At 39.3% G+C, this 14,386-nt stretch overlaps 1 protein-coding gene across 1 annotated transcript in view; it reads left to right on the top strand.

The window, feature by feature from the left end:
• Positions 1–14,386, top strand: part of MAP4K4 (mitogen-activated protein kinase kinase kinase kinase 4) — a 3,343,981-nt gene that overhangs the window by 2,004,137 nt on the left and 1,325,458 nt on the right. Inside the window, exon 20 of the mRNA XM_044071965.1 lies at positions 1,710–1,861. Coding sequence (XP_043927900.1) covers positions 1,710–1,861 — 152 coding nt within the window. The remainder of the gene's footprint in view (positions 1–1,709; positions 1,862–14,386) is intronic.

Genomic DNA, 14,386 nt, shown 5'->3' with positions numbered 1-14,386 from the left:
TTTTGTGTAGTATCTTTAGTGTGCAGCACAAAGAATATCTGTTAGACTGCTTATTTTTTACCATACCACACATTTATCATTGCAAAAAGTTTAGACTGCAAATTTTGCAGCAATGTTTATTAGAATAAAGTACCTTTTTCTGCCTTTCAAGAAGAGGTAATGTGCAACTTTTGTACTGAACAGGATTCAGTAAAATTCCACTGATGTACTGCTGCTTGAATTTACTCAAGTAATTTTATTTATCCAAGTGGATGGGCTAGTCCATGGACTGAATTGGTTTTGAGCTATAAACAAGGTGTCGACAGTAAACCGGGTGCATACACTGCTCAATGAATTTATACAGCTAGCAGAACATATATATTTCAGTGCATCAGTAGGACAAGCAAAGTCATGATTATGTACAACAAGCAATGTCATTCTTTCCCTGTTTTGCTGCAAGAGGTTACAGTCAGTATAAACAAATTAAAGGAATATGAAATATAATTTGAGCATATAACTCTTCTTTGCATCAGTAGTTTTATTACACATAGTTCTGCAGCAAGAATTAAAGGAGAACAATTCAAGCTGCACTTAAATGTAAAGGAGATGTGTAGACGGTAAATGTCAGTGAAGATAAAAACTTTGGAAGTGAGTAGTCAGTGCTTATTGGAAATGTATTTTAGCCATTGTCAAGAGGCCAGGTGCATGTTGCAAAACCTTTTCGATGTGCTTTTATGCTGCACTCCTTTTGTCTTTTGATTGCTTTTGTGAGATGGTTCCTGTTTGCTGACTATGACTTTATGAAGCTTTATTGTCTAAGGAGAAATTGGGACATTGTAATGTGAGTTTTCTTCATCGTCCCTGACATTATGTGGGCAAATTTTATATTTAGTTTATTTGATGAATAATATGAACCTGATGTCAAGACTGTCTAATTGTAAAGGTAGAAGAGTCGCTGTAGCAACTAATTTGCTTTACTTGAGGGTAACACACTGATGCATATGCTTAGGGAGAGTAATGAATCTAAATGTTTTATTGATGGATGTGTATAAGGGTTGCTGTGTTTGCACTGGAAATAGTGCAACTAAGGGAAGAACATATTCTGTCTAAGAGATGAGAACATTTCTATCTTAGACATATGGGAATCTTGGAGTTAAGTTGCTTGAAATTGTGTAGCAGGCCTTAAGCTATCTAAAGACACTGGCAGTAATAAGTTTGATATGAGGAATAAGTGAAAGTAAGGAATGCAGCAGTATCCCTAAGCACTTGTAGTTTGTACATATTTATGTTTCTCTGTTAAGTTCAAAGTGTTAATCCAGATGCAACATTTGCATGTAATGTGCTTCCTGCAATTAGACAGCGTGCAGTCATCACTGAACGTTGCTGTGGACGTAGGTGGGAAGAAAATAGTGAACATTAGTCTGTAATAAAGAAAATTAAAGTAATATAAAATAACATTCCTATTGTGGCGTTTGGATCTTTGAACACAGCATTAAAACTGTTGCCTGTGGAAAGTGCCTTGGCAGTCGTATCTATGAAGAAACAATTAGTCACATACTTCAACTGCAATTCCAGGAGCTTTTCTTGGCCTGTTTACTTCAGTTTCATATGTTTTATGCTTTGTAGTTATGTTCAGCTTTGAGTATTCAGATCCATAAATTGAACACTTATGTTAACTCCTGTACAAGTAGTAGTTATATTTTAACGGTGTTTTATGTTCCATTTTCTAGCAATATAGAGCCCAGGCTTTTATGGGAAAGAGTGGAGAAGCTTGTACCAAGACCGGGCAGTGGCAGTTCCTCAGGTTCCAGTAATTCAGGTTCACAACCAGGCTCACATCCTGGTTCTCAAAGTGGTTCAGGAGAACGCTTCCGAATGAGATGTAAGATTTGAAATTCTCATGTTTTCGCTTGTTGTGATTTCAGTAAATTGCACTTAGTAACTGGCTTCAGTAACTAAGAAAATGTACATTCTTATGAAAAAGTATTAGTCTCCATATGTGGTATGGTTACAGTCCTTTGGATACAGATTATATTATTTCTTACAGTTAAAATGTTATTTGTGGAGATCATTTATTCCTGCTGTTAAAAACTTGAGGTACAGTCCTTGTTCCTGGCATTAATTTTAAATAAAACAAGTCTGGCTTCCTGGTACTGAAGGATGAAGCCCTGAGTGTAACCCAGGACTGGGTGGTGATACAAACACTTGTGGAGCCGATGAAGGATAGGAGTGAACATGTGACAATGGTTTACCCATCCTGGGGGCAGGGAGGTAACAAGGCTTGCAGTTATTTGTATCCTTCGTTTCTGAAAGAGTAGTTTTGTTCAGAAGCAGGGCTACAACTGGAGCATGCATACCAAGCAGCACATGATATAGCTAGTCAGGTTTGCATAGTATGACATAATGTATCTAGTCAGATGTGCATGGTAGCACACAGCTGGCACGTCAGTATTGTGTACTGACAACTTTAATTATCAAAGGGTACCAGGGAATTTGGTCAGATAGATATCCTTAAGTATCTGGCTGGTGGCCTTCCTTTACAGGGTCACACATGAAGATGAGTAAATAGACTGCTGTGGTTGATGGCTTGTGGGTAGTTAGAATAAAAAAAATAATAAATGAAATAAAAATTTTAACAGGAAACATTGGAACCAAGATTTGGACCCCCATTTTAAAAAGTGTATGAAAAGTCTATGATTTGGTTAATCCTCTCTTCTGCTACATTTTGGCATTTCTTCCTTCAAAAACTCCCAAATTGAGAGTGCCCCCCCCCCCTACTATGTATAGTAATTTTCAGGAAGGATACTGTGAGGTACTGTAGCCAAGACCTTTGTAGATATAATTCTATATTCACATTTTATCTCACCATTCATAATATTACAGTTGTACTTGAAATTTCAACAGGAACTTGCATTATAAGGATTAATGTTGCAGAACGATTACTAATCCATGGAAAAATTACCACCAGGACATACCTGCTCTTTTGGTTTGACCTTACACAGCTTTTTAGTTGTTCGTGCTGCACAGAGTGATTGGTTATCTGCCTTTTGGTCCCTGCTGGGTGACTTCCAAAGAACTGTATCTAGTTCAGCAAACTTTTTTTTTGACAGTTGTATTGTAGAGAATGTATGCAAAACTGTACCAGTCATCATTTGTGAGGTAATTTCCAGTACAGAAGGTATAGGAGCTTGCATTGCATTTGGGGTAATAGTAGGGAGATCATGGCTGTGAGTGCTCACATTAGCTACCACTGAGCCACGATTAGGTTCATAAAAAGAAACGATTCTCCGGTATCTGCCTGTTTTAATGGCTTCCATTTTGCTTGCTTGAATCTTGCCCCATAAGACAAGAGTAAATGGGCTGTAGCTGGGGATGGAGAAGAGAGCATTGATGGGTCTGTATGTATGGAGCAAGTAGACAAAAATATGTGTACCTGTTAGTGAGGTTTCACTGTTTGAAAGAACAATAATCAATCCTTTATAATGAGTTGCTAGATTTAAAAAAATTCCTTATTAGTTATTATGAAACAGACTTTGGGGGGGGGGGCAGATTATTGTAATTGAGGATATTCTTTCAAGCTGGGATGTACAAACAGAAATGGCTGTATTTAGTAAAGCCCTTGTGTGTTTAATAGTGTTGGCTACCAATTACTAGAAAATGGAAATCAAAAGCTAACCAGCTGTAACATAATTGTTGAATGGTGTAACGGAGATACAAGAATTGGAGGTGGGATGTTTAGAAAAAGGAAGGAATAAACTACATAGAAATAGTCTGTGGGAACAAAACATACAGAATAATGTTCAGGAAATGGAGGCAAAGTTTCAGGGAAGGCAGGGCTTGAGTTATTTATGTAATGTTAAAGTGAACAGCAATAAGAAAGAAACCATATGTGTAATGCATGAAAAGGTAAAATCTTTTTAATGTTTTTCTTTTTTATAACTGCATGTTTATCCACGTTGCTACGTAATATGTAAGGTTAATAAATGTTAAAAAAAAAAAAAAAAAAAAAAAGGATCTACATACACACCTGACACTGTCTGACCTGGTAAGGTGTTGCCTTGCCTACCCCCTCAAGTCTGTTTCAGCTGGATCCCACCTGTTTTGACACTTTTATAGAGAGAGTGGGATTTCTTCACTAGTGATTTCATAGCCTCAGCCAAAGTGCCTGAGATGCCCATACCTTATGCCTTTGACGAACTATCATTTGAAATTTCAGGTGAATCTACTGAAATTGATACAAGATAGGTTATGCTTACATTTACAGGAACACCTTAATCCCTCTTTAGGCTTGTGTACCATAGAATGAGCGCCTCCCAATAGCGATGCATTTCTACACGGAATAGGCTCGACACACAAGATGCGGACATTGGCCCTACTGGTGTCCTCATCCTTCCACTGTCAACTGCAGAAAAACACTAAACCTGATGAATGGGGACACTTCAGGAAGAGATACAAGGACATACGAGTCCAAAAATAAATATTTTTGACATTTTATGCAAAACCTAAGGCTTTGAGCAGTCTATCAGGTGTAACAGACTTTTAAGTATGCCTGTAATTTGGCATCCACAGCACTTGAATCCCATCCACCAGCCCTTCAAAAACTTGTATCTTCTGTAGAACCTGGTAGCAGGCTCCACACTTAGATACATTACAGGCTGAAAGCCCTTCAAAGCAAGCTGGCTCCAGTCCAGGGCTCAGTTTATTCTCTAATGATAGGGAGCAGCATGTGTGAACACTTGGGAAAAGAAGTTTATACCCCTTCTACCTTAGACTTCAAGTCCATTAGCTGCCACACCCCTGTTATCAAGTACCAGAGTGAGATTCTTGAATGTAGGACATGGTAACAGGGTCTGAAGTTGAAGCCCTGAGGGAAAGAGTAGGTAGACTAAACCAAACAGTTTTCATTGTAGGTAAGCTTGTCATTTAATATATGCTTAATGTAAATGATGGCTGCATTACAGCAGCAGAAACAGGAGCAGGTATATACAGAAATGCTTGGTTGGGAATATAAACAAGCAGTCAGCGTCATTGAGTGGGGACAGTTACTGGATGCTCTTATGATTAAACTTGTTTTACTCAAACACTTGCTCCCCTTTTGCTAGAATTTTTTTTTCAAGATTATGGGAGAAGGGGAAGGCTGTAGAGTCAGTAATTGTCATACAAAACAACAGCCTTTTTTTAAGAAATGGGCACGTCAGAGGAGGTCTTTGAAAATAAGAAAGCCTAGAAATGTGACAGAGTAGTGGGACTAGCTTCAAAAATAAAAGTCAGCAGGAGCTAGTTGAAGTCTAAACCTGAATCTGAACTGAAGTCTAAATTTCTCCATAATCTGGATGACTGTGTAGAGTCTCACTAACTAACTGATGTGTTTCATATAGCAGATAAACAAGTTTGGATTTGTTCATTTGTGGTAGTGCTTTAAAGAAGCTTGTGGCATTGTATCTCAGGTCCACCAGCCATTTCAGTATTCCCTTCAGAATGCTCCGTTATGTTAGTGCTAGCATATCTGGCAAATATGACTATGTCCTGTTTGGTCTTAAAGTTGAGAGCTCTTGTGGTCACCTGTTTTTGTTGCCAGTTATGCAAGGTCAGTATGGTGGTGGCTGTCATCGTAAGCAAAGGCACACACAGAGCAGTTTGCATGCAAAGCATTTGGAATATCTCCATTTTAGTTTAGCTTCCAAATGCTACCTCAGAATTTAGCTGAACCACCACCACAGAAATCTGTAGGCTTCTGCAGACTTTGTCTTCTGCTGGCACTTTGATGTCATTCCCAGCTGTCATCCACTGTCAACTACTGTCTCAGGACATAATTAGAGCACATTTTTCAGGCATATCAAATACAGATGTGCTGTTATGACGAACCACTAAATCATCCAGCTTTTGGAGCATATGTCCTTGGAATTTGTTTCCCTTCTTCCATTCTGTTAGTTTTCATCATTATCTGAATACCATGAAGGCAGCACCTCCATTCATTTGTGGGAGATTTTAGCCCAAGTATTTTTCTTCCAAGAAAGACAGGAACATTCTTTCCCTCTTCTGGAGCTCAAGAACTTTTATTTTTATGATATGTATATATTATTTATGTAAAATGTTTATGATTCAGTCTCTTCATCCTCTGCTGGACATGAAAGACATTTAACCTGTCTTCAAAGTGTTTTGCATTTGTTTTGGAACCAGTCCTCAGTTTGGAACCTTATATTTTCCAAGAACATTTGACTGATTCTCCTTTTGTAAAACACAGCCTCTTTTATTATATTTATTATTCATAATTCCATACAGGGTGTTTCATTTTATTCTGTGTATGGGTTGTGGATTTTTTGTCATATTTTACACCTTTCAACTTCACCCAGTATCAGCAGTTAAACTCTCCTCAGTTATATGTTTATCAATTTACTTAACCTTATGAAGAAATGTTTTTCTGCCCTCTTCTATTGCATTTTCTTTCCATCAGTTGTATCCTGAACCATTCTTTCTCTGTCTTCTCTCTACCTCATCTTTCTCTTTAGATATTTAATGATTGATTCAACATATATTTGTTTTCTTCCCTGTTCCATTTGGTCCTGTTCTCCGCTGTTGTTTTTCTGATTATCCTTTTTAATCGCTATTGTCATTAGGGTCTACCTCCCTTCTTTGCACTTGTCTGCATTTTTGTTCCCATATGGACTATTTCTGTCTACTTAGAGCTTTTCCTTAATTTGTATTGTTTTCCCTCTTCCACTAGTTTGTATCATTTTCTTTACCTCTTCTGTTGCAGGGGTTTCTTTACTCTTCAGATATTTTTCAGGATTGGTTTATTTTCCCTAGTGTCATCAGACGTTCTACCAGACTCTTATTGTGTCTCTGTGCAACTTAAATATATCCCAGAAAAAAAATTCTTTGCAAATTTTCCCTCCGTTGGGCAAAGTTCCTGCAGTAGTTTTTGTACATGGTCTTTATATTCTCAGTCTTCTGCAGTTCCAGACTATATGTAACTAAGTAGCTCAGTCACAATTGCATCTCCAGCAATTTTCTTCAATTTCTGCAAACATCTTGCCTAATTTAACTGGGGTTGAAAAGTATTTATGTAGGCACTTCATGCAAATATTTTGAATCTGCAAGCATTAGTTGCATACCTTGATAATGTCATATTCTTCCTCTGTTATTGCCTCTTGTCACTCTTTATCCCAATTCACTTTCTTCTCCATCCTTCTCTTCTTTCTTCCTTCTGTTAACAATCTTCTCCCTGCTCTCAGTATTCATTTAGTCCCCCCACCACATTTTTCTGTTGTCTGTCTCGTGAATTAATCCTGGCAATTCCTTCTCCCCTTCCTTATTTCTCTCCATCTCATCTTCAGTCATCTATATTTCCATTCTAGTTTGCTTTCCAATTAGTATTCCTCCTTCAGTTCCTCCCAAGTTTGTATCCCCCCACCTACTTTTATTTGAGGCCAGTATTTTACTTTCAACTGTTTTTTCTCCACCTCCATATTGTTTTTTTTTGTCTGTTCTGTGTCTTCCCTCTGATTTAGAGTAACCCGTCTTTCCATTCTCGCCTGCCTGTTTTTTTTGCCATTGTACCTTGAATCACTTCTGAATTCCTGTTGTCCACTGTAGGTCAAGAATCCCTTCTTATGATTTCTGTTAGTCTTTAATATGCTCCAATACATTACTCCTTTCTCTTTCGTCTCAGCCAACTCTTTCCAATCGGCTTCATACATTATATCCACTAACCATAATGTGTTTGTGATCATGCACGTCTGCAGTTTTTTTCAAATCTGGATTCCTCATTCCTCCCATCTGCTGTGTATGTCACTGCATTCCATACTGTTCGTCTTTCCCCATCCCAAATGAATTCCTTATATACCTGCCTTAGTTTTTTTTTTAATGTATCTGAACCCAGGAGATACTAGAAAGCCTCTCTGGGATATTATGTATACCTTAATTCCTCCTGTTTTCAGAGGTTTTCCAGTCCTTCATCTGGTACTTCACAATTTGCTGTATATTCTTTTGCTGACTCCCCAAACATTTTATCGCCATATTCCCAGGTATTTTTTTTTTCTTTGTTCTTTATCTCTCTCTTACCTTCCATTCATCTCCTCTTTGCTGGATTGCTATCAACACCTTTGTTTTCTCCTGATTCATCTTGTATCCCAGTCTTTTATCAAATTTTGTCATGATTCGCCATATTTTTTCTATGTTTTCATCATAGTATGTGATGGTAAGCAATACATCTGCATATAGGATAATCTTCTCTGATCGCACCACACTTGTATCTATTTATATTGGCCTTTCTGCTAGTCTCTAAGGATTCCAAGTACATTGCTAAAGAAACAGTGGAGACAAGGGACATCTTGTCTCATCCTGGCCCCCCCTTCTTCTTTGTATTTTTTTCTGACAGTCTGGCTGTTATCTTTACTTAATCTTCAATTTTGCTGTTATCCCTCATGTTGTTGTGACTTTCGGCTTTTCCCGGTTAGGGGTCACCACAGCGGAACTCTGGTCCGCTAATGATTGGCAGTTGATTTTTACGTACCGAGTTACCAGCCCTGATACACAACCTTCAACGAAGGTACGCCCATTCACGCATATCTCCACGCAGAAGACGCTCTGAGAGTCGAACCGGACGGCGTCTTACTGTGAGAGTTTTATTAATCCACTCTCTTGAGATGTTCCACTGATCTGCTATTTCTTACAAATCCTATTCTGCTCTGTCAAGTGTGTTTCCAACATCTAGTGATATAATTGCCAGCTTCTTCTCCACATCCTGTATTATTGGTAAAGTCCTTATCAAGTTATCTGCTGATCTTCCTACAAGTCTAGTTTGGTCACCATGTAATCCTCTGTATGATCTTTCCCAGTCTATTTGCTTGTGTCTGCATAAAGCATTTATACTTATGGTTTAGAATATATATATATATATATATATATATATATATATATATATATATATATATATATATATGATGCATGGGGATATTGGGTCCTTCTCTTCTTTGTGTTTACCAATATCATTGCCTCCTTCCATTTTCACGACAGGGCCCCTCCTTCCAAGATATTATTAAACAATAGATCCATCTCGGTGTTACCCATCTTTTCCATATGTCCTATATCTTGAGCGGGAATCCGTCACTCCCTGTGGATTTCACTTCGCTGTTCTCCCCCATGCTGCTACTCTTCTCTACATATTACTTTATTCAGTGCCTCCTTATCCTGTTTTCTGTTGTCCATTCTTACTGGATACACCCATAATTCTGTTACCTGCTCTGCCTCTCTCACTTTTCTGCCATCTTGTTTCCTTATACATTGCTTGGTAATATTCTCTGAATCCCCCAATATTCCTGATAGTGTTCCTCTCTCCTGTCCCTCAAGTGCTGTTTTTAATCTTACAAATTCCTTATTCAACTTCTTGCTGTCTTAATCTTACTGCAAACATTTTTGTTCCCCTAGGGTTAGCACTAATATGTAGCTTCTCTACTGCAGTCCTCTTCCAGATAATTTCATCTTTACAGCTTTTGTATCAACTGCTTCATTTCCCTCTTTATCTTGTCTGCTTTGAATTCTCTCACTCTCCTCCTGAATCTCCCATTTTCTTATTTGTGTTGTTCCTTTCTTTTTATCTCTTCTTATCCTTCAGGTAATCTTGTATTTCTTGTCTGAATTGCCGTCTTCTTTCATCCAAGTCTTGCCTTTGCAACTCCCTTCGTTCCTCAAAGGCTGACCTCAGTGTCAACACCTATGCACTCTTCTCTGTTTTCTGTTATGTGATTTAGGACCTTCCAAAGCTTTTCTAATTCTGTGTTCGATAACTTGTTTTATGACATCTTGATAATAATCATAATATTGATCACTGCTTCAGTAGCCTTAGCTATATTGGCGATATCTTGCAAAGGATATAGTAGACGGCTAGCTTCCAAAGCTTAATGGCACCTTCCACATGCCCAAAAACCATCAATCAGCCTGAGCTGAGTAAAAAGACAGGTTTGGGTGCCAACCCCTTCAGAGATTTCCTGCTGATGATCAGTTTGCTCGTCTGAGGCTTTCAACGATTGACCATTGGCTTGTGCTGTCTTTCTGCTGGCTAGATAAGTTCCCTTTGAGGGTAAAAAAAGTCCACTTTATTGAAATTCTTTTATTGTACTTATTGGCTTAACTGCACTATTAAATAGGAAGCACTCTTGTTTTTTTTTTACCCATTCAGTTTGTAAGATGTTTAAATTTATTGAAAAAAAAATTCTGTGGAAAAATTGCATTTATTTTACTTTGGGGGGTGCTGGCAAAGTGATTTAAAGTGCTTTTTTTCTGTGTTTTTTGTGTTAAAAAGTGACTTTTAAAGATTTTACATTTTACCAGCTTTTGCTTCTTGTTTTCCCCTGGGAAAGAAGCACCATTTTCGGCTTGACCATGGAGCAAGTTACCTGTCTCACAGTCGGGCTTTCTTCCAGCCACAAAAAGAAAGTTAAGCAAACAGCCTTTACCACCACAGCAGGGTAGCAATTTTGCCTCGTCGGCTGCAGGTGTGTGGCTTGCTGTGACCTTAGCTTGTTTCTCAGACCACTCGTCTTTTACCCCAGATCCCTCGGATGCAGCTCCTGTGGTCACTATGGTCCTCTATGGCTGCTGAGTCCCATCAGTGGGCAAGGGAGAGCCATTCTTGTCATTTCTGGGAGCAGGAAATGCTTCCTCCTTTAGTCAAAATGTTTTGCCCTTTCTTTGGGAAGTTGCTGCTGCCATTAAAATCTCTGTTGGCCCCATTTTTCCTGTCAAAAAGAAACAGAAAACTAAACATGTATCTACTTTTCCTCAAATTTCTTTAGACAGGAATAGTTTACTGGGTCTGGATCAGGGTTCAGGATATTGATCCTTTTTATAAGGTGGTTTCTGGTAAAGGAAAGAAGGATGCCTCTTTTCCTGAAGAGATTCAAGATTTTGAATCTGGAGAGAAAGATGAAGGGACATATGCATGGTTTTCTCCTCAGTGTTCTGATTCAGACTCTGAGGAGAGCTCAGTTTTCGATTTTCCTTGTGGGGTTTCCCTTTCTCAGACTGTTTCCAGAATGAGCTAGCATTTTCAGTGGGAGAACACTGAAGTTTCCCAGTCCCTTGGAAATGCTGTTACATAAGGATTTTACAGAACATTCACACATTCCTCCAGCTCTGTTAGCTCTAGAGGATGTGTGCACCACTGCCCGCAGTTTCCCTGACAAGTCTGTCTGCTGCCCCTAAAAAGGGAGATAAAAGTTATAAAGTTCCTAAGTCATGCTTTTTGTGCACTCTTCCCAAACCTAACTCACAGCTGTAGCTTTAGCTAATCCTTCTGTTGTTAAACATTTAGTTAATTCAAGTACAACTCTTCGATAACGATGGGAAATTATTGAAAAGTTTAGGGGGAAAAGTGTGCACGTATGCTTCTGTAACACTAATTTTCAGAAGTTTGAATGGTCAGGCTCAAATGTTAGTTGATTCTGACCAACTGAAAGTATGAGGAATGTTTTATTTGCAGTTTCTTCCTGTGAGTAAAAAATCTGCTTTACATAATTTAGTTTTTTTCCATTTCACAGGTCACAACTCATTGTTTACATTGTGTGTATGACTCCATTCTTATTCCAGGGCCACATGTACAATTTTGAGGTTATCTCTAGCCGTGTTCTCAGAACCTTCCAGATGATGTGAAAAATGAGGTTTTAAATTCTCCTTTGGTTAGAGATTTAGTTTTTGGTTCTTCAGCTGCAGAAGTTATCAGAAGGTATTATGAAAGGGGTAAATTGATACAGGGACTCTCTTAAGATTTTTTTTAGACCTCCATTTCCAAATTTTCCAAGGGATTCTCAAACCACTCATTCAGTTTCGCCAAAAACAAAATAAGCAGTCTCAACAAAATACAAATAAACACACTTAAAAAGAAATGGCTGAGGGGGGTACAAAATGTATTCGATAATCCCCCAAATCCAAGAACAATCCAGCAAGTCAGAGTGAATGTTTAAGGGAGCATTTCCCCACTCCCACCCTGGCAGTCCCTTTCCCTTCCAGAAAGTCTAAATCCCCACTTTTCTTTTTGGGAACAGATGACATATGGGTTCTGATGATTATCCATCAAGGTTACAGATGGCAGTGGAAGGAAATCCATCCTTTTCAGGAGACGATTCCTTATTGATTGGACCAGACTGTTATTTCCCCCCTGTCCTTCATCACTTGCTGTCTCAAGGAGTGATAGAACCAGTTCCTCTTTCCCAGGTTACGAAAGATTTTATTCAAGTAAGTTTTCAGTGTCAGAGAGAGAGAAAATGCTTGGAGACAACTTTTGGATCTTTCCTAAACCTATTTGTGTAGTACCAAAGTTCAAAAATGATGTCACTTCCTTCACAACCCATTACCTCTCCTTCCTTATTCGCATTTCCTGGTGAAACTAGATTTAAAATATGCTTACCCTGTCCCTCTTCATCGAGAATGCAGGCATGTCTTAAGATTTTGAGTGTCCTAGCCACTGTACCAAGAGTGCTCATAAAGTGTCTAGCTCTAGTTATAGCTCATTGTAGGCTACAGGGTAGCTACATTTTTTCCCCACTATTTAGATGATTTGGTTATCACTACATGGTCTTTTTCAGTGTGTCAGGAGTCTCTCACTCTGTCATTTAGATGTCTTTTTTTTACTCCCTCACACAGGATTTTGTTCTTGGAGTGCCACTTTCTGTTACTGTGAAAGGATACCTCAGGATTTTGGGTCTCACGGCATCTACGATTCTCAAGATACCCCTAGGAAAACTCCACTTGATAAAAACAAAATGCTATTTGAAGTCTCTCTGGTCCCAGTACCAACATCATTTATCTCTCCGAATCCCAGTGCTGGGGTTTCTCGGAAGAGAAATCACTTGGTGGAGATGGTGATTATCCTTAAGTCCAGGTCTTTCCTTCTCCCTTCCTTTTTCAAACCAGTCCATCACCACATATGCCTCAAACATTGCTTGGAGAGCAGTTTCAGGAGGGATAAAACTGCAAGGTGTGTGGGACACTAAGGACAGATGCAAACACACAAATGTTAAAGAAGTGCTTACCCTTATCAAGGCACTCAACTTTCTGAATCATCTTTGGTCCCCAAAACCTCATTACGTTGTTATAGCCAATACCACAGTTGTGTAGTACATCAGCAAGCGAAACCAGGTCATACCCCATTTGAAACTAGCCATGTTAACTTAGGCCTCATGCATTCTGTCAGAGCACAATTGTGTGGCAGGCAAGCTAAGCACGACAAGGGCAGACCCTTGCAAATGGAAACAAGATCAGGGCTCCTCCAAGATTTGATCCATCTGAGGGGAGTTCCTTAAGTAGACCTATTTACCTCCTCTCTGAACAGTCAGTTGACAAGATTCTGGCAGACGGATGCATTTTCTCTTCTTTGCTTTTCCACCCTTTCCATTGATATCCAGAGTATGTATGAAGATTCAAAAGGAATCCCCCCAGATCATTCTTGTGACTCCCATTTGGCCCAGGCAACTGTGGATCTCCCTTCTTTTGTAAGTGGTAGGGGCAGTTACAAGCTTCCTCACAGAGTGGATCTTACTCAGACAAGGTCATGGGTGTTTGGTGCACCCCAACCCCATTCATCTTCAACTAACTGCCAGGATAATAAGGTCTTAATTCCCTTTAGGCACCTGTTTACTGAAAGTGTGCAGCAGGAACTAATGGAGGCTGGAAGGACTGCCATTAGAAAGTCATATATTAGCAGACGGAAAAAGGTTTTCTAGTTGGTGCCCACAACATAAGCTGTACCCATCCAGGGCTAGTTGTTCTTTGTTTTACAATATTTGTGCGAATTATTGTCCTACTACTTTTCTTGTCCATCAAGGTTCACTTATTGTCCATTTCAGTCTGTCTGGCCACGGATCATCCTCTTTAAATGTATCCTCATTTCAAAATGCTTTTGAAAGGGGGATGTTCTTCGTGTTTCACTGTTGCAGTCATAACTGTTGGGTGATCCTGCCGGCAGGCAGCCCGAGGTCGGCCAGAATCACAAAGTCTGGGTCTGGCGTCGGCTGTCCAAGCTAGTACCCTGACGTCAGTACGCTCTGGTACATAGCCCTCAGCCGACGCCATCTTCCCCAGTCTTTCTTGCCGTGCGGTGGAAAGCAGCTCGCAAGTCGTTGGTTGGCGATTTTCGATCTACGTTTTGGATTGCTGTCGGTCCGAAGTTCTTACTTCTCATCTCAAGTACTCCGTTGGGGAATCTTTTTCTTGTTCCTCCGATGTCAGAAAAAGTTAATAATTGTATAGCGTGTGGAAAACAGATACCTCATAAAGATTTCCACTCTTACTGTCTACCTTGCTTAGGCCCTGACCACGACGTTTCTTGTTGTCGGTTCTGTGCCAGGTTCAATTCTCGCACTAAGCGTCGATGCGACTGGGCTTTAAATTACTTTGGCAGATCGGGTTC

Source organism: Protopterus annectens, chromosome 5.part0, assembly GCF_019279795.1.
Source record: "Protopterus annectens isolate FY-2018-M chromosome 5.part0, PAN1.0, whole genome shotgun sequence".
Classification (NCBI taxonomy): Eukaryota; Metazoa; Chordata; order Ceratodontiformes; family Protopteridae; genus Protopterus; species Protopterus annectens.
The sequence above is the reverse complement of the archived record's forward strand: the minus strand, read 5'-3'. Positions and strand labels throughout refer to the sequence as shown.